This window comes from Hemibagrus wyckioides, linkage group LG03 (genome assembly GCF_019097595.1).
Source record: "Hemibagrus wyckioides isolate EC202008001 linkage group LG03, SWU_Hwy_1.0, whole genome shotgun sequence".
NCBI classification, from domain to species: domain Eukaryota; kingdom Metazoa; phylum Chordata; class Actinopteri; order Siluriformes; family Bagridae; genus Hemibagrus; species Hemibagrus wyckioides.
Genome location: NC_080712.1, coordinates 34125146 through 34149587, shown reverse-complemented (window position 1 = coordinate 34149587; position 24442 = coordinate 34125146). Strand labels below are relative to the sequence as shown.

Here is a 24442-nt window from a genome sequence, read left to right as displayed (position 1 = left end):
CACTCTCACATTCCACACTCTCACATTCCACACTCTCACATTCCACACTCTCTCATTCCACACTCTCTCATTCCACACTCTCACGTTCCACACACTCTCTCATTCCACACTCTCATGTTCCACACACTCTCACGTTCCACACTCTCACGTTCCACACTCTCTCACGTTCCACACTCTCTCATTCCACACTCTCTCATTCCACACTCTCATGTTCCACACACTCTCACGTTCCACACTCTCACGTTCCACACTCTCTCACGTTCCACACTCTCTCATTCCACACTCTCTCATTCCACACTCTCTCATTCCACACTCTCTCACTCCACACTCTCTCATTCCACACTCTCATGTTCCACACACTCTCACGTTCCACACTCTCTCATTCCACACTCTCATGTTCCACACACTCTCTCATTCCACACTCTCACGTTCCACACTCTCTCAGTCCACACTCTCTCATTCCACACTCTCATGTTCCACACACTCTCTCATTCCACACTCTCTCAGTCCACACTCTCTCATTCCACACTCTCTCACGTTCCACACTCTCTCATTCCACACTCTCTCATTCCACACTCTCTCATTCCACACTCTCATGTTCCACACACTCTCACGTTCCACACTCTCTCAGTCCACACTCTCTCATTCCACACTCTCTCACTCCACACTCTCTCATTCCACACTCTCTCATTCCACACTCTCACATTCCACACTCTCTCATTCCACACTCTCTCACGTTCCACACTCTCTCATTCCACACTCTCACATTCCACACTCTCTCATTCCACACTCTCTCACGTTCCACACTCTCTCATTCCACACTCTCACATTCCACACTCTCTCATTCCACACTCTCTCACGTTCCACACTCTCTCATTCCACACTCTCACATTCCACACTCTCACATTCCACACTCTCTCACTCCACACTCTCTCACTCCACACTCTCTCACATTCCACACTCTCACATTCCACACTCTCTCATTCCACACTCTCTCATTCCACACTCTCTCATTCCACACTCTCACGTTCCACACACTCTCTCATTCCACACTCTCATGTTCCACACACTCTCACGTTCCACACTCTCACGTTCCACACTCTCTCACGTTCCACACTCTCTCATTCCACACTCTCTCATTCCACACTCTCACGTTCCACACACTCTCACGTTCCACACACTCTCACGTTCCACACTCTCTCAGTCCACACTCTCTCATTCCACACTCTCATGTTCCACACACTCTCTCATTCCACACTCTCACGTTCCACACTCTCTCAGTCCACACTCTCTCATTCCACACTCTCTCACGTTCCACACTCTCTCATTCCACACTCTCTCATTCCACACTCTCTCATTCCACACTCTCATGTTCCACACACTCTCACGTTCCACACTCTCTCAGTCCACACTCTCTCATTCCACACTCTCTCACATTCCACACTCTCTCATTCCACACTCTCTCATTCCACACTCTCTCATTCCACACTCTCTCACTCCACACTCTCTCACGTTCCACACTCTCTCATTCCACACTCCCACGTTCCACACTCTCTCATTCCACACTCTCTCATTCCACACTCTCACATTCCACACTCTCTCATTCCACACTCTCTCACTCCACACTCTCTCACGTTCCACACTCTCTCAGTCCACACTCTCTCATTCCACACTCTCTCACTCCACACTCTCTCATTCCACACTCTCATGTTCCACACACTCTCTTATTCCACACTCTCATGTTCCACACACTCTCACGTTCCACTCTCTCACGTTCCACACTCTCTCAGTCCACACTCTCTCATTCCACACTCTCTCATTCCACACTCTCTCAGTCCACACTCTCTCATTCCACACTCTCTCAGTCCACACTCTCTCATTCCACACTCTCTCTTTCCACACTCTCACATTCCACACACTCTCACTCCACACTGTCTCACTCCAGACTCTTTAACATGTTTGTGTGGAAGGTGCTGAATCTTCATGGGAACAGTTTGAGCAGGCTGAAGGAGATCTCTCGCCTCACGGCACTGCGGCAGCTGACCGTCAGCTGCAACTCTCTCACACACCTGGATGAGGTTTCACACCTGGTGAGATCTTAACCTTACATTCTATTTCACGTTCACATGCAGTGGTCACTTCAGGTCCAAATGCTGATCATGTTCAGCAGTGTTAATATGCTGCTGAGGGAGTGTGTGTATTCATATTCTCTGTCCTGAACCCTGTCCTGTTCAAACTGGACAAACGGTCATTCAGAATGTGAGTGTGTTTGTGTATTTTCTGTTCTCTCAGCCCAATCTGGAGTGTGTGGATGCCAGTTTTAACCAGATCGTGACTCTGGAAGGTGTCCGAGGACTTCCCCGTCTCAGAGAGCTAGACCTGCGCTGGAACCAGCTGAGCCGAGTCCGAGAGGAGACGAGTGTCCTGTACAAACACACACCATCCCTGCAGTGCCTCGATACCAGACATAACCCATGGAGTCAGGTGAACAGGAGGAGTCTACTCCTGATCTGTGTGTGTGTGTGTGTGTGTGTGTGGTATTGTGTATTGGTATTTTATTATAAAGTTTTAAAATGTATGTGTCTGTGTGCGTGCATGTGTGCGTGCATGTGTGTGTGTGTGTGTGTGTGTGCGCCAGGGTGAATCAGTGCAGATGGTGGTATTGGGTAGGTTGAAGACTCTCACTCACTTGGATGGAATGTTAGTGACTGAAGAGGAGATGGCAGCTGCAGCACACATGACCTCCACCTCCAGGATCAACTTGGTGAGTGGGTGTGGGTGTGTGTGTGGGTGTGTGTGTGAGTGTGTGTACACAACTCTAGTCTAATCATGTTCCATTCCCACCTGCAGTAATTCATGTGTGTGTGCGTGTGTGTGTGTTTAGATGTTGTTGCTCTCTCAGTCCCGTACTGATGCCAGTCGTCCACGCTGCTTGAGTCTTCTCCCTGCAGCCCAGCTCCTCACCCACCTCAGTTCGTCACCATGGAAACACACCACTGACCTCGAACCTGGGTGGAGTGCCAAGGTATTCAAACACACACACACACACACACACTATTTCAGTTCAGCATGTACACTATGAAAGTAATGATTGTGTGTTGTGTGTGTGTGTGTGTGTGTGTTCTGTATGTGTTCTGTGTGTGTGTGTGTGTAGATCACAGCGGTGAATTTAGACGGTCAGCATCTGTCCCACATCAGTAACCTGGAGCAGTTGGTGAATCTGCGCTGGGCATCGTTTAATAACAACCAGCTCATGAACATTGAGGGGCTGCAGCACTGCCCCCTACTGGAGGAGCTGTCTCTGAATCACAACTACATCTGTACACTGGAAGGTATACACACCTTCATCCCTCACATCATCATCATCCCTTTTCCGGTTGATTCCATGTGAACTTTTCTCAAGCTAACATTAGGTTGTGTGTGTGTGTGTGTGTGTGTGTGTGCAGGTTTGTCTAAGCTCCAGCGGCTCACACATCTCAGCATTAATGGTAATCAGCTGCAGAGTTTAGATACCTCTGTGTTGAAACACCTGACGAATCTCCACTTCCTGTCCGCTGAGGACAACTGCATTTCCTCCTTGCAGGGGGTTCAGAGGTTACACTTCCTGTTTGAGCTTTATGTCGGCAGCAACAACATCAGCACCTCGAGAGACATCTATCAACTGAAGGTTGGACACACACACACACAGGAAAGAGATATGATGATGATGATGAGGATGATGAGGATGATGATGATGATGATGATGATGACATTGTGTCCTGTAGATTCTGAGTAACCTGATCATACTGGATTTGTGCAAGAGATATAATGATGATGAGGATGATGAGGATGATGATGATGATGATGATGATGATGAGGATGATGATGATGAGGATGATGATGATGAGGAGGAGGAGGAGGAGGATGAGGATGACAATGATGATGGTGATCATGATGATGATGGTGATGGTTATAATGAGGAGGAGGATGATGATGATGGTGATGATGATGATGAGGATGATGATGATGAGGAGGAGGAGGATGATGAGGATGACAATGATGATGGTGATCATGATGATGAGGATGATGATGGTGATGATGATGATGGTGATGGTGATAATGAGGAGGATGATGATGATGATGAGGATGATGATGATGAGGAGGAGGATGACAATGATGATGGTGATCATGATGATGAGGATGATGATGGTGATGGTGATAATGAGGAGGAGGATGATGATGATGATGAGGATGATGATGGTGATCATGATGATGAGGATGATGATGGTGATGAGGATGATGGTGATAATGAGGAGGAGGAGGATGATGATGATGGTGATGATGATGACGATGAGGAGGAGGAGGATGATGATGATGAGGATGACAATGATGATGGTGATCATGATGATGAGGATGATGATAGTGATGATAATGATGGTGATGGTGATAATGAGGAGGATGATGATGATGATGATGAGGATGATGGTGATGATGATGAGGATGATGATGAGGAGGAGGAGGAGGATGATGAGGATGACAATGATGATGGTGATCATGATGATGAGGATGATGATGGTGATGATGATGATGGTGATGATGATGATGATGATGATGATGATGACATTGTGTTCTGTAGACTCTGAGTAACCTGATCATACTGGATTTGTATGGCAACCCATTAACAAGGACACTGGACAATTATCGAGCCTACGTCATCTTTCATCTGCCGTCTCTGAAAGCACTGGATGGGACTGCTGTGGTTAGACACACACACACACACACACACACAAACACACACACACACACACACAGCTTAGCATCTTTTTTATTGTGTTTTTGTATTGTTTATTGTGTTTTATTGCATCTGTGTGTGTGTGTGTGTGTGTCTACGTTTCTGTGTGCAGGAGTTGTCAGAGTGTGAGAATGCGAAGGACGTGTTTGGAGGCCGGCTGACGGTGGACATGTTGGCTGAGAAACATGGTCAGTGTAACTACAGAGAGATGGAGGAGCTGGAGCTCCCTGGCTTCTCTGTGAGGTACACACCACAACCCCAACGCTCACATAGCACAAGTCCTCGTGAGGTCATGAGACACTGAACCCCACCTCTTTTTGTTTCAGGACGGTGGATTTAGTTCCCGCTGAGCTCTTTGCGAGTCTACGCAGCGTGAATCTGGAGCGGAACAACCTCACCTCCTTCAGTGGACTCATCTACCTGCCCAATGTCAAGGTGTGTTTCACATCACCACTGTGAGGAAGTGGAGTTACTCTTACTACCAGAACGATGATTATTCCTGTTCTCACTTACATTATAGCAGCTATAAACACTTGTTCTCTCACCAGCCTCTCTTTTTCCTCTCTCTTTAAATGAATAAGACAGCTCTTTAATTCATTTGTTCTGAAGATGTTACCATAGAAATGATAACATATTAGAGCCAGTGCATTAATGGTTATAAACCTGTGATCTGGCCAATCATGCTCAGATTGAAGTGTGTGTGTGTGTGTATGCAGGTGTTGTATCTGAACTACAACCATATTGAGTCGATTCTGCCACGTCAGAAAGCACACACTCACCTCAGCAGCAGACAGCAGCTCTATCAGAAGGTTCACTCCAGCGGCTACGGACAACAGAGCAGCAAGAGTAACAGGTAAGAATAGCAGGTAACCCCCCCCCCTGACCCCCCAGCACACCCTCACCCCTGACCCCTCACCACACTCTCGTGTTAAAATATACAGATTCTTCAAAATGATCTGCACTTCCTCTTGTTGCCACTAGATGGCAGTATGATCGTTGTAAATCCTTCAATGCCTTCAATGTCAATAATATGAGTTTAATTTTATTTTTTTGTATTTATGATTCATTATTCTGTTCTCTGTGCTTGTGTGTGTGTGTGTGTGTGTTTGTTTGTTCAGTTTTGTCTTGCTGGTTTTTTTCCCACACTGAAGTTGCCTGTGTGTGTCTGTGTGTTCTCTCTCTGTCACTCGTCAGTAGGGAGTGTGTGTGTGTGGAGAGTCTGGAGCCTCTCATGTGCAGCTTGGAGGTCCTCCATCTCAGCTATAACGGCATCTCAAACCTGAGCGATGTGCAGCTGAGTCGCCTGAGCGGCCTTAGAGCTCTGTTCCTGCAGGGTGACACAACACACACAACACACACAACACACAACACAAGACACACAACACAACACACACAACACAACACACACAACACAACACACACAACACACATCACACAACACACACAACACATCACACACAACACACACAACACAACACACACAACACACAACACAACACACACAACACATCACACACAACACACACAACACAACACACACAACACACAACACATCACACACAACACACACAACACAACACACACAACACAACACATCACACAACACACAACACATCACACACAACACACACAACACAAGACACACAAGACACACAACACAAGACACACAACACATCACACACAACACAACACACACAACACACACAACACATCACACACAACACAACACACACAACACAACACACACAACACACAACACAACACACACAACACATCACACACAACACACACAACACAACACACACAACACACAACACATCACACACAACACACACAACACAACACACACAACACAACACATCACACATCACACATCACACAACACACAACACACAACACATCACACACAACACACACAACACACACAACACAAGACACACATCACACACAACACTCAACACAAGACACACAACACACACGACACACAACACACACAACACAGATCACACACAACACACACAACACATCACACACAAGACACACAACACACACAACACACAGCACAAGACACACAACACAACACACACAACACATCACACACAACACACAACACACACAACACACAGCTTGGAGGTCCTCCATCTCAGCTATAACGGCATCTCAAACCTGAGCGATGTGCAGCTGAGTCGCCTGAGCGGCCTTAGAGCTCTGTTCCTGCAGGGTGACACAACACACACAACACACACAACACACAAGACACACAACACAACACACACAACACAACACACACAACACACATCACACAACACACACAACACATCACACACAACACACACAACACAACACACACAACACACAACACAACACACACAACACATCACACACAACACACACAACACAACACACACAACACACAACACATCACACACAACACACACAACACAACACACACAACACAACACATCACACAACACACAACACATCACACACAACACACACAACACAAGACACACAAGACACACAACACAAGACACACAACACATCACACACAACACAACACACACAACACACACAACACATCACACACAACACAACACACACAACACAACACACACAACACACAACACAACACACAGAACGCTTCACACACCAAAGACCCAACACAACACACACAACACACAACACATCACACACAACACACACAACACAACACACACAACACAACACATCACACATCACACATCACACAACACACAACACACAACACATCACACACAACACACACAACACACACAACACAAGACACACATCACACACAACACTCAACACAAGACACACAACACACACGACACACAACACACACAACACAGATCACACACAACACACACAACACACAACACAAGACACACAACACAACACACACAACACACATCACACAACACACACAACACAAGACACACAACACAACACACACAACACACATCACAAGACACACAACACAACACACAAGACACACAACACAACACACACAACACACATCACACAACACACACAACACAAGACACACAACACAACACACACAACACACACAACACAACACACACAACACAACACACACAACACAACACAACACACACAACACAACACACACAACACAACACACACAACACACACAACACACAACACAACACACACAACACACACAACACAACACACACAACACAACACACACAACACAACACAACACACACAACACACACAACACAACACAACACACACAACACACACAACACAACACACACAACACAACACACACAACACACAACACAACACAACACACACAACACAACACAACACAACACACACAACACAACACAACACACACAACACACACAACACAACACACACACACAACACACACAATACAACACAACACACACAACACAACACACACAACACACACAACACACAGCTTGGAGGTCCTCCATCTCAGCTATAACGGCATCTCAAACCTGAGCGATGTGCAGCTGAGTCGCCTGAGCGGCCTTAGAGCTCTGTTCCTGCAGGGTGACACAACACACACAACACACACAACACACAACACAAGACACACAACACATCACACACAACACAACACACACAACACACACAACACACACAACACAAGACACACAACACAACACACACAACACACACAACACAACACACACAACACACAACACAACACACACAACACATCACACACAACACACACAACACAACACACACAACACACAACACATCACACACAACACACACAACACAACACACACAACACAACACATCACACAACACACAACACATCACACACAACACACACAACACAAGACACACAAGACACACAACACAAGACACACAACACATCACACACAACACAACACACACAACACACACAACACATCACACACAACACAACACACACAACACAACACACACAACACACAACACAACACACACAACACATCACACACAACACACACAACACAACACACACAACACACAACACATCACACACAACACACACAACACAACACACACAACACAACACATCACACATCACACATCACACAACACACAACACACAACACATCACACACAACACACACAACACACACAACACAAGACACACATCACACACAACACTCAACACAAGACACACAACACACACGACACACAACACACACAACACAGATCACACACAACACACACAACACATCACACACAAGACACACAACACACACAACACACAGCACAAGACACACAACACAACACACACAACACATCACACACAACACACAACACACACAACACACAGCTTGGAGGTCCTCCATCTCAGCTATAACGGCATCTCAAACCTGAGCGATGTGCAGCTGAGTCGCCTGAGCGGCCTTAGAGCTCTGTTCCTGCAGGGTGACACAACACACACAACACACACAACACACAACACAAGACACACAACACAACACACACAACACACATCACACAACACACACAACACAACACACACAACACAACACACACAACACACACATCACACACAACACAAGACACACAACACATCACACACAACACACATCACACAACACACACAACACAACACACACAACACATCACACACAACACACACAACACAACACACACAACACACAACACAACACAACACACACAACACACACACACACAACACAACACACACACAACACAACACAACACACACAACACAACACACACAACACACACAACACAACAAAACACAACACAACACACACAACACACACAACACACACACACAACACACACAACACATCACACACAACACAACACAACACTACACACACAACACAACACACCTCTGTATGAAAGCATATCAGAGACCGATCTCATTAGCTCTCCCTAAGTTAAAGCTACAGTTTGTATTTTCACGTTAATTTTTAAAAAATACCAATTTTAACAGCATTTTGGAGTAAATGTCATTACCAGCAGCGCCCTGTGAAGGTTCTTTGTTTCATGCTTGACTTTACTTTTTTTTTCCTGGAAATGAGCTGCTTAGCTCCACCTCTATCTCTGGAAAGGCAGATAATATCAACCAATCAATCAATATCATTTCTGTCCGATTCTGTGAGATCAGATTGTTGTGTGTTAAGGTAGTGTGCTGTAACAGAGCACTGAGGTTCTGTAAAAAAAATGACATACTGCTGCTTACAAGTGAATGGCAGCATGTAAATATCTTTAATTATTGTGTGTGTGTGTGTGTGTGTGTGTGTGTGTGTGTGTGTATAAGGTAATGAGATAGTGCAGGTGGAGGGTTTGGATGGACTGTGTCTTCTGCGTGAGTTAGTGATGGATCAGAACCGAGTGAAGACGCTCTGTGAGAAATGGTTCAGCTCACACACACGCCTGATTGAGCTGAGCCTGAATGACAACCGCCTGCGCAGCCTCACACACCTGCAGCTCACACACCTGCAGCGCCTGCACCTCAACAACAACAAGCTGCAGGTAACACACACACACACACCTGAAGGGACAGATGGAGAAAACTGATTGAGTGTGTACATTGTGTACATTTCTCTATACATCCCTGTATTGTGTGTGTGTGTGTTGTAGGATATCACTGAGTTGGATAAACTGGAGGGTCTTACGTCACTTATAGAGCTGTCTGTGCTGGGCAATCCGGTGAGACACACATACATACCCTGAGAGAGCATTTCAATCCTTTATGTCATATTATAATAACTGTGTTTGTGTGTGTGTGTAGGTGGCACGGCGCTCCCTCCACAGGCCGTCTGTGGTTCTGCGTCTCCCTCAGCTGCAGGTCCTTGATGGAATCACAATCACAGTAGAGGAACGCACACGAGCAGAGTTAATGTGTACTGAGGTACACACACACACACACACACACACACACAGGTCTGAAGATAAAGGAGGTCATGACTTTCTTAATTTCTTTTCTCTCTTCTGATTGTGTGTTTTGGATGTTGCTCTGGTTACAGGACACACCCTCCTCGGTGGATGTGCCATTTCCTGTTGTACTGTGTCGCGCTCCTCCTGCCCGAAATTCAGCCCTGGGGGTCGGCACACACCACCTGCTTGGTCACGAGAGCTTTCTCAGCATTTCTGCCGAGGACACACACTATAAACGTGCAGATAAGAGGCAGAGAGCGGCAGTGACACCATCACGCAGTGCTCAGAGTAACACACTCAGAGGTGCACTGAGTCTCACAGGACTACTGCACCATTGTCACCGAGGATATAACACACACACGGAGTCTGAGAGCAGGTATACACACACACACATACACACATACACACACACACTCCTGTATATATAATAACTGCTTTACATTCCACAGGTATCCCAGTGGAACCAAGCGTCCCCCCCGATACACTGATGCCTGACCTCCTCATCTGTCTATTTTATAAAGAAATTATCTATATATATATATATATATATGTTTATGTACAAATGTATATAAATATGTAAAAATGCAACACTGCATTGGCTACTGCAATTTATACTCGAGTAATTAAGAAGTATTTGTGTGTGTGTGTATGTGGGGGGGGAGCCACGCCCACTTCTTTGGCACTGTGGGTAGTGAGACAGGGACAAATTGGTTTTGGAGGTGAAGATGGACAGCAAAGATGGCCACAGACAGGTCAGGACTGCCACACACACATGCACACCCACTCACACACACACTCACACCCACTCACACACACACTCACACCCACTCACACACACCCTCACACCCACCCACACCCACACCCTCACACCCACCCACACCCACACACACCCCCACCCACACGACCAGTCCAGACAAAATAACCAAAAGGAAGTTTATTATTTAAACCAAATACACTCACAAAAACATTTAGAAAAATACCTGTACATGTTAAAAACTAACACACAGCACTGTGCAGTGTTTAACTGTGTGAGACATCTTCCAAACACACACACACACACTGTTATTACAGTCTTTTTTTCATACTGACACTGTGTGTGAGCATCTGAAGCACTTTTCATCATGTGGTGTTTTAATCATCAGTATCCTCAGAGCGGCAGTCAGTTGTCGGTCCTCCATATTCTGCTACAAACACAAGCTTTGAATGTACTGTGTGTGTGTGTGTGTGTGTGTGTGTGTGAGAGATGAACACACATACACGGTTATGTGCAGGGGAAGAGACCACTGAAGGCGTCCTGCACGGCTCGGTGACACGCCAGACCTGCTGTATAGCCTCCTGCTAAATCCTGCTGAGTCGCCACTCTTACATGATTCAGATAACTGAGGAGAGAGAGAGAGAGAGAGAGAGATGGGAATACAAAAAGTAAAGATGAATAAATCATTACATTCAGGAGTACTACACACACTGAGTGACTGGTCCTCCTTGTATTAAGGTACTAGAAGTCATGTGTGTGTGTGTGGTTTTGAGAGCATTAGATGTGTTGTATCTCCTGCAGTAGACAGTGTTATAGTGGAACACGGCTGCAGTGATGATGACTGATATTAATCTAAACACAACTTTTTTATAAACATTTCTGACCAACATTAGGAGAGCAGGAGGAAGTGGAGGTGTGTGTATTTGTGTCCTGCAGGGGGCGACACACTCCTACAGCACACATCACCACCTCTCCTCACAGTCTAACCCTTCACCTCTGACCGCTTCTTCCTACAGTTACTCAGTGATCCGTGCTGAAAAGCTACTTCCTTAAAAATCTTAAGATCACAATTTATATTTAATCAACAATTCCCAAAATCTGCTGCATTTAGTCCAGGCTCCTTCACTACACTGAGGGTCACAGCCGCTGTGATTACGGTCAGTGTGTCTTTACATCAACTGAATATAAAGAAATACATTCAGAATCTTTCCAGAAATCTTACAGCTATAATCTATAATAAAGAATAACATTTCTTTACCCATGGAGAAAAGAACATCTTCAGAGGAAACTTAAAGCCTCTTTATATTTCATTATGCATCAGGATTTGACTACAAGCATCACACACACCTCTCCCACACACACACACACACACACAAACGATAGAAACAGTTTGCAAGTCAAACACTGCTTTGAGCTCATCTGCATATCCAAATGTACAATCAGACAGAGATTAGCAGATACGCCAGTCTCAACACGTCCCTCCAGAACCTTCTCCATCTTCATCACACACTGTCCTGCGCTTCTGGGAAGATGTTTCAGCGAGTTCAGCAGTTTCTGGATCTGAGCACAGGTTCGGATTAGAGCGCAGGGGTCAGACTCCATTATTCTCTCACAGTGCACACTGATAATCTGGTCAGTATCTGATCTCAGCGGTTATCTGATTATTGCAGACCAGTGAAACGCCAGGATTTCAATCCAGTGGTCAGATTCATCATTCAGAACGAGACTGGAAGATTCTACACAATAACTGCACACACTCACGTACTGTGTGTGTGTGTGTGTGTGTGTGTGTGTGTGTTGTACACAGGCGGGCAGATTTATGGCGTCAGAGTGTCAGTGGGAAGAGGGAAAGAAAAACAGACTAAAGGAGAGAAAGACAACAATCTCTCTCTCTCTCTCTCACACGCACACACACTCACCACTCTCCATCACATTGCACATGGGACACTTTGTGTGTGTGTGTGTGAGAGATTTCTATAATTCTGAAAGTTAGTTAAACTGTTTCATTTAACATCCAGAATTCTTTTCACTCTCTTTTTTCCTTCTCTTCCCTCTGTTTCTGTTGTTTTACTCTTCATCCTCCACTTCATCGCAGAAAATAAGTGGCTTTCCATCAGGTGAGTGAGTGAGTGAGAGAGAGAGAGAGAGAGAGAGAGAGAGAGATAGAAAGAGAGAGAGGGAGAGAGAGAGAGAGAGAGCAAAAGAAGAAAAAAACCCAAGTATTCTGAATATGAAGCTCATTCAGAGCCTCAAAACACAATGCAAAACCACACACACACACACACACACACACAAAGCACAGCTGTCTTTAATAATGCGCCCAGCCCAACCTTTATTTATAGAGGTACAGAACTGTGTGTGTGTGTGAGAGAGGGAGAGAGTCCCAAAACACACTCTAGTCCAACATAAATCACCATTGACTCTGCTGTCACACTGACCAACACACACACACTCTCTCTCAATACCTAACCAAGACAAACAGCACTTCTAAAATACCCCATCTGTGTGTGTGTGTGTGTAGTTCAAAAAGAGTCTCTCCATACATGAAAATAATGGGAAAGGAAAGAGAAGAGGATCCGCCTGTTTGCTCCCTGTTCCACATCAGAGGGGCTGGTGAGGGCATGGCTGTGTGTGTGTGTGTGTATGTGTGTGTGTGTATATGGTCACAGCCACTGTGAACTGAACTGTAGCATAAAACTGCAAATATGACAGAACTGTCAGTACATGTCCTGTGTGTATCATGGGAAATGTGGTCTATTTGTTTGATTAAGAACTAATCATTTATCTCTGTCACACACACACACAGAAAAATAGACAGAGAAACAGTAACAGTGGGTCCCACTATATACTCTGTCTAATCCGTAAGTCATTAATATCTAGCTGAATCTAGTTTATTACACCGTAATAATGATGTAATTACACACTGGAATTTTGCACTAATTCTCTGAAACTGAAATCAAATCGCATTGTAATGTATTGAATCACTTCCTAAAGAATCAGAATCAGATTAAATCCCTGTGAGATCAAAGGGTTAAACCTCTGCGTTTCTGGCTAAAACTGTCCAGTGGTCATGAGGTGGAGGACCGGGATTAAACTCACCCCAGTCTGGCCAGCTGCTCCAGTTCAGGCACTGCAGGGCCACAGGTTTCAATTTGGAGAGGGTAGTACCGATACAAAACCTCCTCCATCCGAGCAACTGGAGCCAGAGACACCGTCTGACCCTGAAACACACACACACACACACACACAGAGTGAGGACAGACAGAATTAGTTTTGTAAAGTCTGTTTTTATAAACTTTTAAACAATACTTTGTACAGCAATAAACCAAGACTGAGAGACAGACAGGGAGAGACAGACAGGGAGAGAAAGAGGGGAGAGAGACAGGGGAGAGACAGAAAACGAGGGACAGAGAGAGACAGACAGGGAGAGAGAGGGGGAGAGAGACAGACACCAAGGGACAGACAGGTAGAGACAGACAGTGAGAGGGTGCTAGCTGTTAGTGAGTTGAACTCCTGAACAAGGGCACCTTGAAAGCATAACCACACACACACACATTTTATAATAGTTAGTGTGTTTTAGCTATACAGCACTAGTCACTAATAAACTAATCAGATTTGAGGTTACCCTCTGTCTGTCTCTCGCTCTCTCTGTCTCTCTCTCTGTGACTCTCTCGTGCTCTGTCTCTCTCTCTCTCTCTGTCTGTCTTTCTCGGTCTCTCTTTCTCTCTCTCTCTCTCTCTCTCTCTCACACACACACACGCTATTCCCACATATTACCCTGTCATCACATTCTGATTCAAGTGGAAAACTCCACAATATGCTGAAGACACACACATCATGCATAGAGAAATGAACACACACACACACACACACACACACAGCATCTAAAACTGTACATCTGAATCCAGCTGCTTGTGTGTTAGTTGTTCTGCAGTTTTTGTTAGAGTCAGTCATTCAGTGAAGAACACCACTGACCAATCAGGGATGTTCTCCAGAGAAGACTCCGCCCCTTAATCGGTGCTTGTTTGCAGTATTAACTCTGAAGCTGGACGTAAACTCATCACTGCTTTTAGACATTTCTGAAATTGTTTGCAAGGTGGGACAGACAGACAGACACACACACACACACACACACACACATAAAATCTGACCATGCAAATCCTTAGGATACCTGAAGGTCAACTAATTTAAATTCTCTATGAGACATTCATGCATAAACATACGCTCCCACACGCACACACACACACAAATAGCTTAACTGTACAATATATTTCACACACATGTGCACACAGGTGTACAATTGAACCCTCACCTGTTTCTGCAAATCAAACAAAGATGCAGGACTCAAAATACACAGAAGCACAAACAGCCGTGTGTGTGTGTGTGTGTGTGTGTCACAAAGAGCTCAAGACTTGTGGTCAACAATTGTATTCAATAGACACAACACACCGCATTAAGTGTGTGTGTGTGAGAACCGGCAGAACAAGTCTGTAGTGAGATCCAACCCCCTTGTGTGTATGTGTGTGTGTGTGTAATAAGTTAGCTTTAGTTAGTTTGATTTCAATGAGAGAGTAAACAGGGAAAAGTGCTGCAGTTTATTAACTGTATTAACATCATAACTTCCATTTAAAAAAAATGTTTTATTGATTCCAAATAAAACCGGAGACAGGAGAGGATTCCACCTGAAATAACGGAGCCTTAAAATACTGGAACTGTATTCTGATTAAAATGCGAGGTGTTTCTGCGATATTAAAGTTCATTAAACCTCCTGACCGTCGGACGGTCACTGGAACATCCTTAATACCTGCAGTGTTATAGAAGAGTCTAAGTTCTGATTCAGAGCAAAGTCACTGACCGTCCTGAGAGTCTAGAAAAAAAACTAAGATACTACAGGAGTTAAACATCATAAACTTTCCTAATAATTATTTATTACAATTCTCTATATGAACACAGATGGGGCTTTAACTTTACTGCAATTATAGGAATGTTTAACTGAAGTCAGTTTATTAATATTCTACAAAATTGTCTAACAAAATTTCTCAAAGATTCTAGTTAAACAAATATTTCAGAGCTTAAAGTAAAGAGAATTTTCAAGTTTCGCCATAAAGCCTCTGAAATCTTCTAACTTTAACCCTAGGGAAGAATCAAGCTTCATTTAAATCATTAGAAAAATCACAATAAATCACTTTCAATTCTAAAAGTTTCGCTTCATCAATGTTAAAGAAAGGAAGCATTTCTACTCGTTAAGCGTTCATTTATATGTTAGCAGAAATGATGTGCAGCTTTTACACCTAGAGCTTCAGTAGAAATAAAAAGAATAAAATCTTAACGCAGTACAAGATTCTAATAGAAATGTTTGATCCTACATCGTAACTCAATTTTTTACCTGAAGCTCTATTTTAAAAACAGGATTTTAACAATAACTTTAAAGAGATTGAAGTTGATGCTCTAGTCACTTGACCTCTGAATGTTCTCATCAGTTTCTAGATCAGAGGAACGCAGGACAGAAACCCTGGAGATCCACTTACTACATTTCCTCAGAACTGACGGTCCGAAGAGGACAAATGAGCAGAATCCTGGCAGACCCAGTGACTTCACTACGCTTCCATTTCATCTGCTGGTTTTCTCCCAGTATCCCCGCCCTCACGAGCCTTTATTTCAGTCTGAGTGAAGTGTCTGACCCACTGCTGATCGGGTTTTACTGGCCTGATGACCTGAGGATTTTAGCTGGGTTATATTTGTGGTTCTTTCCTCTGTTCTGTGGCCTTGCTTTGTTTACGATTTGCATGCGAGGCCTGGTAGTGGCGCCCGACGTTACCACGCTTTACGATGGACACGCTTTCTTTACAAATTAAGCACATTGGTTTGTGGCGGGGAGAACGAGGTGACCACAGCCTGCGTTCCAGTCCCGCTTTTCTTAAACAGAGACGTTTTCTCTTTCACACACCGAGTTTCTGCTTATTGAAACTGAGCAGTTTTAACATGATATTAGCCTTCTGTTGAGGATTAGCTGAAAATCTCCCACAAGCTACGAAACTAGCATGCCTGTCTCCGCTACATTTGTTGTCATAGAAACGAATTCTCAGGCTTTTGTGATTGGAGGAGACACGCAGATTCAAGCCACATTGCTGTTGTTGTGTGTGTGTGTGTGTGTGTGTGTGTGTGTGTGAGAGACTCACCATCAGTATGCCAGTGGAGAAGATGGTGGCAGGTTTGACGGTCTGTTTCTGTTTCTCGATCTGACTCTCCAGCTGAGCCGCTCGCTCTTTATGTTGCGCTAAGAGAAGGGTAGCGGGCAAATGGGAGCTCTCCTGCACACACACACACACACACACACTCACAGTTAATAAATACACATAGGCATAATTGAACCTGCAGGTTAGTTGTGTCCGGGGTTTTTAACCATGGACATGGTTTCACACACACACACACACACACACAAGCTCAACATCCACTAAGCAGACTGTTACATCACTCTCCTCACACCATACAGTACAGATTGTGAAGCAAAAATCAATATATAATCATCTATACACTTTCAAATATTCAGAGGTGGGGCAAGAGGGGGTGTGGCTTCAGTAGAAGATTTGAAGTTTCACATCAGTGAATGTGTGTGACATCACTGCAGAAGGTTTGAGGCAGAAATGTGTGTGTGAGTGTGTGTGTGTGTGTGTGTGTGTGTACCAGCTCATCAAGCAGGGCCTGTTTGTTTTTCCTCTTGTTGTTTAAGTGCCTCTTTTCCTCCTGCAGGTTCTCCAGCCTCTTCATCTCCAGATCCTGCTGCTCCATTAACAGGAGCTCCTCCAGCTCCTCCTGCTCCCTCGTCTGCAGTGAAAACACCACGTTTACATCACCTTCAAATGTGGAGGTTGTTAACACACGCACACACACACGCACACACACCAGTTTGGCCTTGTTTCTCTGGATGATGTCTCTGTTGTCTCTCTGGTACTGCTCCATCATCTGCTTGGTGTTCTCTATATCCACGTTATTCGTCAGGTTAAACACTGGACACACACACACACACACATTACACACTTATTGAGATATACACTATGTCATTACTCTGACCCACCATCCTGACCTCATGATGACATCATAACTCACACTTTCATTAAAAACAAAAATAATAATTTCATCCTCTCACCGATTTCCTCCACCTGCTCCAGATAGTCATTATACTCTCGCAGACTGGGGAAGTCCACATCACGCTTATTATATCTGTGTGTGTGTGTGTGAGAGAGAGAAATGTTAGTTTAATGAGTGTATAAAGTTGTGATGTTCAGATAAAACTAATCAACATGTTCTGACCAATCAGTGTCCAGAACTCAGCAGCTCTGTAGTGTATAATATAAATCTTGTCATGAAATATAGAACATACCCCCCCTCCCCCTCTCTCTCACACACACACACACACACCCACACTCACATTTTGAGCACCTTCTTGCGGATCTCCACCTCTTTATCCACAGCAGGATCCTCGAAGAGCTGAAGGCGGAAGTTGCTCTTCCTGAGTGGAGTGTCACACTGGACACAGTTACTTGAACCTCGCACAAACAACATCTCCACGCAGTTCTCACACCTACACACACACAGGTGGAAGAAATGATAAAAGATTCCAAATATTTCTATTATACAGTGTGTCAGTATTACTGTTTTATGCACTGTGTGTGTGTGTGTGTGTGTGTGTGTGTGTGGAGAGGGAGACAGCTAGTTGGCATGTATCCAAACACACGTCGACACACTGTAATAAATGCCTCGTGTGTTTGTGTGTCTCAGTCAGCACTCCTGAACGCTTCTCTCATTCAGCAGAAAAAAAAACAACACTGTCCTCTCCCAGGACAAAGAGGACGAGGAGGACGCAAGGGACAAAACTGACTGCATCCTGAATCAAACCTCCACCCTGTGCCCTACAGACAGTCCAAAAGGTTAAACAAACCTTACTTTAACTAACTTTAATAGTTTTTTTTATATTAAATGCTTTATTTACATCCTCTGTGTGTGTGTGTGTGTGTGTGTGTGTGTGTGTGTGTGTCATCCCACAGTCAGCAGTCCTGCAGGCTCGTCTCATTCAGCAGAACACACTCTTCTCCTCTGGACAAGGACGAAGAGGACACAACATCCTGAATCACATCACACCTTCACGGGTTTTGTCCAGATATGAGAAGGAGCATTTCCAGTCTGTTCATCTGAGAGGAAAAAAAAAATCTCCAAAACCTCTAAACCTGTCCCCCTAACTGAGTAAATCATCTTCCTAATTCAACCCTGCAGTAATGTCAGTTCAATGATCTGTACAACCACGGGGTCTGTCATCAACTCCACACACACAGCTCGCGCTACAATTACTGAGTCCATCTGCAGAGCTGCAAGAACACTGACCGCTACCCTGTGCTCCACTGAGCTGCCGGTCAAACAGGGCTCTGTCTGTCTGTGTGTGTGTGTGTGTGTGTGTGTGTGTGTGTGTGTGTGTGTGTATGTGTGTGTCTGAATAACAGGGAAATATATGGAAATCTATTTAAACACAGAACTAATCACCAGCTGGCCTTGGCTCTGTGGCATTACTGAGTGACCAATGAACAGGCTAATCACAGCTAGCTCATACTCACAGTGTGTGTCCGCACACATTCACCATCAGCTTTAAAGACGGGTTTCTGTACTTGGTTGTTTTGCATCTCGGACAGCCCTGATCGTCCATCTTAGTGTATCTAACTTCTTTATTCTAGACAAGAATGAAGTGTGAGCGTGTGTCAGTGTCGTTCAGAGGCGGGACGTGTCCTCAATCACTCAGTGCAGGCTTCATATAGTGCACTAAGTAGATAATACAGCTTCCTTCACGGTGTAGGGTTCCTATGAAGGGAGAAGGGATCTGATTGGATCGAGCTTCTCACCGCGGTGTCACACAAATTGTCTTCCGGACTGGGAAACACATATCCATCTGCTCTAAAGTTCCTTCCAAAACGATTTAATACTCCGAACATTCCCTAACTGTTCGTGTTTTTATTTTATTGTCAAGTCAACAGTTTCACTTTGTAACTGTTCTAAAGTTAAAATATCTAAACTGAATTAATTAAGATTAATTAAGAAGTGTTTATGTGTTAAGTGCAAGAGTAAAAATTCAGGCAATACCTACACCGATCAGGCATAACATTATGACCAGTGAGAGGTGACGTGAGTAAGACTGAGTATCTCCTCATCATGGCACCTGTTAGTGGGTGGGATATATTAGGCAGCAAGTCAACATTTTGTCCTCAAAGTTGATGTTAGAACCAGGAAAAATGGACAAGCATAAGGATTTGAGCTTTGAGTTTGACGAAGGGCCAAATTGTGATGGCTAGACCACTGGATCAGAGCATCTCCAAAACTGCAGCTCTTGTGGGGTGTTCCCGGTCTGCAGTGGTCAGTATCTATCAAAAGTGGTCCAAGGAAGGAACAGTGGTGAACCGGGGACAGGGTCATGGGTGGTCAAGGCTCATTGATGCACGTGGGGAGAGAAGGCTGACCCGTGTGATCCGATCCAACAGACGAGCTACTGTTGCTCAAACTGCTGAAGACGTTAATGCTGGTTCTGATACACAGTGCATCACAATACACAGTGCATCACAGTTTGTTGCGTATGGGGCCGCGTAGCCGCAGACCGGTCAGGGTGTCCATGCTGACCCCTGTGCACCTCCAAAAGCGCCAACAATGGGCACGTGAGCATCAGAACTGGACCACGGAGCAATGGAAGAATGTGACCATCTATATTCTATAATAATAATAATAATAATAATAATAATAATAATAATAATAGTTTACAGTTAGTTCCTGTGTTTTAACATATATCTGGATCTACACCCCTATAGCCAAGTCATGGTGCACCAGTGTGTGGAAAGGGTCATGACAGTGTAATGTGCTTATAGAATTCACACAAGGGGTTAATAGAGTCTTTAAATAGCTAAAGGTTCTCAGCTTCCATTAAAAAAAAGAGTTCTAGATTTGGGTTTTTTTTCCTCCTTTGTTTATGTAAGAGTGCAGTAGGTCAGTATGGACACGTGTCTGAAAACCCTACTCACCCTACACACGACAAAGTGAGCGATTTTGGGAATGATGTTAATTTAAAGTCATTAAATCTGAGATAAATCTGAAGATAAATAACACACAGTCTTCCACAGGTTGTTTCGTGTAGTTCAGGTTTGTATAGTTAACTCCCTAATCCGGTCTAATGATAAAATAATGTACCATTTTCAAAGTGGGTGCCTTCCAGGATGTGTGTGTGTTTGTGTGTGTGTGTGGTACAGTGGTGGACATCACAATCAACCGCTGTAATGTTTATTAAAGTTATTGTTTAGTTATTATAATTCTGCATTAATTCTGCATTAGTTGTTATAATGCCAGTGTGAATATTTAAATATCAGGTGAGGTTTATTTACACAAAACGTTTTCACTCTAGGTTTTTTATTTCTGTGGATGGAGATTTATTAATAACAGGAACACGGTGTTCTTTACATTTTGCCCAAGTGAGCTGTGACACTGTTTGCATCTTGATGGACAGGTGATGGAGTCTCTGCAGAGGAAACACCTGGTGCAGGTGAGCCCTCAGGCTGATTTCTGCTCAGTTACACTACTGTTGTTGGCCGGAGGTTTGATTTGCACATGATGTCATGACACAGTGAGCATGTTTTAGTGCCCTATGTTAACAGGTGGTGGACTGGAAGGAACCCTCGGGAACCTAAACTGCCCTTAGCCGACGGGCCGCCCGTGCTCCTGCGTCATTCAGAAGGACCCAATGGTCACAGGTGAGCTTAGCATAAGAGGTGTTTTTTTCTGAGTAACAGAAGCGCTGGTCCCGCCTCTACAGAGCCCTCACCAATCAGGTCTGTCCAACACCTGGTGGAGGAAACACCTGGTGCACCTGAGTGACAGGTGAAACTTTAACTGGCTCCTCCCTCTCCCACGTTTCATCCAGTCTAGTCTTTTGGAAGGGACCACGCCCCTCCCCTTCCACCCTCCCTCTCTTCGATGGTCATGATAGGATTCCTCGGAGGAGTAAAACTAACATTTGGCGAAAGGACACCCGACACCCGGTAACCGGATCCGAGGCGGAAGAGTGACTGAATGGCGTGAACAAATAACTCAGGCATGTCTTCCTGTGGCCTGAATTTGAGTCAGACACCGGAGGTCCGTGCGCCTGTCTGGGACGCAAAGGAAGACGACGAGGACGCGGACGACTCTGAGTGTTTTGCGCGCACGCCCGCCGCCGCTGTCTCTGATTTCTCTCCTTCATCATCATCCTCGTCGCCCTCCACCTCGTCCCCGTCTCCGCTATGCTTCTCCGCCGAGCAGGTGGCATGCGTGTGCGAGGCGCTGCAGCAGGCTGGACGTGTGGACCGACTGGCCCGGTTCTTGCGCACTCTCGGCTCGCGCGGCGGCGGTGGTGAGAGTGTACTCCGTGCGCGCGCTCTCGTCGCCTTCCACCAGGCGCGCTACAGCGAGCTGTACGGCATCCTGCAGGGTCACAGCTTCAGCCCCGCGTGCCATGCCGCGCTGCAGGAGCTCTGGTACAAGGCGCACTACACGGAGGCGGAGACGGCACGCGGCCGCCCGCTCGGCGCTGTGGACAAGTACCGCGTGCGCCGGAAGTTCCCGCTGCCGCGCACCATCTGGGACGGAGAGGAAACCGTGTACTGCTTCAAAGCGCGCTCACGGAACGCTCTCCGGGACGCGTACGCACGCAATCGCTACCCGTCACCGGCGGACAAGAGGAACCTAGCCAAAGTAACGGGACTGTCGCTCACTCAGGTCAGCAACTGGTTCAAAAACCGGCGGCAGAGAGACCGGAATCCGTCCAAAAGGTGAGAGGCATTGCAGGTGAGCTGTGAACTATAGGCAAACGTGTAATATGCAAACGAAGATTCGGATAAATCTCAGGGTTTATTTGTGGGTTAAAGGCAAATCAAGAAGAAGAAAAAAACTGACGAAACTTCATCTTTCACCTGGAAGAGGTAACAAGTCGAGATGTAAAGTGTGTAAGTGGAGCTGGAACTTCTGCTGCTTCCGGGAACTTTGGCTTAGGCTCAGAATTTTTATGTAAACATCTTTAAGAGTTTTTAACAATCAGATAAGCGAAATATTGTACAACTCTGAGATGAAGGTGTTCCTGCATGAATCAGTGTGTAACTTTTTCACATCATGGCTGTTCCTGCTGCCAAACTGACCACATCAGGACGGTGAGACTGGAAGCCTGAGTGAAACAGACGCACTGCAGTAAGCTGAGAGACAGACAGGTCTCTGATAGAGCACGCTGTAAACACCACACACACACACACACACACACACACCAAGAGGACCATCAGGACCTGCTAAACACTTACTACTGACCAGAATATTACCAGCACTACAACCTCGTCTGAAAACAATAAATAACTCATAATAATAACACATAATACTTTTCTACTAGCTGAGAGTGATGGAGCTGATATTAATACAGCACTAATACTGATCCCATTACTAATACTCCAGATAACACTAAAACTATTAAAACTAATAATAATACTAACGCTTGATACTTCAATATTTCTTCAACTAATATTTAATACTTCAATATAAACACTACTACTACTGAAAATAATAATACTAATGCTTGATACTTCAATATCTCTTCATTTAATACTTAATACTTCACTATAAACACTACTACTACTAATAATAACGAAACTTCTCTTCAGTTAATACTGCAGCTCATGTTAGTATTGATATCAGTAACACTAATCAGATGGTTTATTCTGTGCTGTTTTGTATGCTGTGATATACACACTAACCCCCAGTTAGTGGTCTGACACATGGAGTGTGTGTGTGTGTGAATCAGTCTGTGTGGTGGTTGCGTGTCAGGTGTGTATGCAAACGGAAGCAGCGTGACTCTCACTCGGCACGAAAAATTAAACTGCTTTTATATAATCCTGTCAGTCACCAACAGAAAGCTTTTAATTCACTTAATTCAC

At 44.8% G+C, this 24442-nt stretch overlaps 3 protein-coding genes across 4 annotated transcripts in view; 2 read left to right on the top strand and 1 right to left on the bottom strand.

Moving 5' to 3' along the window:
* Nucleotides 1-11784, top strand: part of lrrc9 (leucine rich repeat containing 9) — a 75061-nt gene extending 63277 nt beyond the window's left edge. Inside the window, exons 16-31 of one of the 2 annotated variants that reach the window (XM_058386820.1) lie at nt 1971-2090; nt 2293-2484; nt 2639-2764; nt 2885-3025; nt 3155-3332; nt 3447-3667; nt 4616-4738; nt 4884-5014; nt 5098-5206; nt 5488-5624; nt 5966-6105; nt 10092-10306; nt 10415-10483; nt 10566-10685; nt 10801-11087; nt 11161-11784. In XM_058386820.1, coding sequence (XP_058242803.1) covers nt 1971-2090; nt 2293-2484; nt 2639-2764; nt 2885-3025; nt 3155-3332; nt 3447-3667; nt 4616-4738; nt 4884-5014; nt 5098-5206; nt 5488-5624; nt 5966-6105; nt 10092-10306; nt 10415-10483; nt 10566-10685; nt 10801-11087; nt 11161-11206 — 2355 coding nt within the window. In that variant the 3' untranslated portion in view covers nt 11207-11784. Of the gene's footprint in view, nt 1-1970; nt 2091-2292; nt 2485-2638; nt 2765-2884; nt 3026-3154; nt 3333-3446; nt 3668-4615; nt 4739-4883; nt 5015-5097; nt 5207-5487; nt 5625-5965; nt 7018-10091; nt 10307-10414; nt 10484-10565; nt 10686-10800; nt 11088-11160 lie in introns of those variants that run through there. The other variant, XM_058386819.1, reaches the window with a different exon arrangement.
* A 136-nt stretch (nt 11785-11920) lies between these two features.
* Nucleotides 11921-20255, bottom strand: mnat1 (MNAT1 component of CDK activating kinase). The gene is made up of 8 exons (XM_058386821.1): nt 20072-20255; nt 18895-19047; nt 18613-18686; nt 18369-18472; nt 18150-18290; nt 17645-17776; nt 14565-14686; nt 11921-12090 (listed from the first exon to the last, which is right to left on the bottom strand). Exons 1-8 carry the CDS (start codon nt 20158-20160, stop codon nt 11973-11975), a joined length of 933 nt encoding a protein of 310 aa, XP_058242804.1. The 5' UTR covers nt 20161-20255; the 3' UTR covers nt 11921-11972.
* Nucleotides 20256-22469: 2214 nt separating this feature from the next.
* Nucleotides 22470-24442, top strand: part of six4a (SIX homeobox 4a) — a 5518-nt gene continuing 3545 nt past the window's right edge. The window contains exon 1 of the mRNA XM_058385786.1: nt 22470-23296. Coding sequence (XP_058241769.1) covers nt 22584-23296 — 713 coding nt within the window. The 5' untranslated portion in view covers nt 22470-22583. The remainder of the gene's footprint in view (nt 23297-24442) is intronic.

Excerpts from the sequence above, each read along its gene's own strand:
- mnat1 (XM_058386821.1), bottom strand. The coding sequence starts at position 20,160 with ATGGACGATCAGGGCTGTCCGAGATGCAAAACAACCAAGTACAGAAAC. Across the intron at positions 17,777-18,149 it reads AGGCCCTGCTTGATGAGCTG|GAGAGCTCCCATTTGCCCGC; the intron begins GTACACACACAC and ends GTGTGTGTGCAG. Across the intron at positions 14,687-17,644 it reads TCTCCACTGGCATACTGATG|GGTCAGACGGTGTCTCTGGC; the intron begins GTGAGTCTCTCA and ends TGTGTGTTTCAG.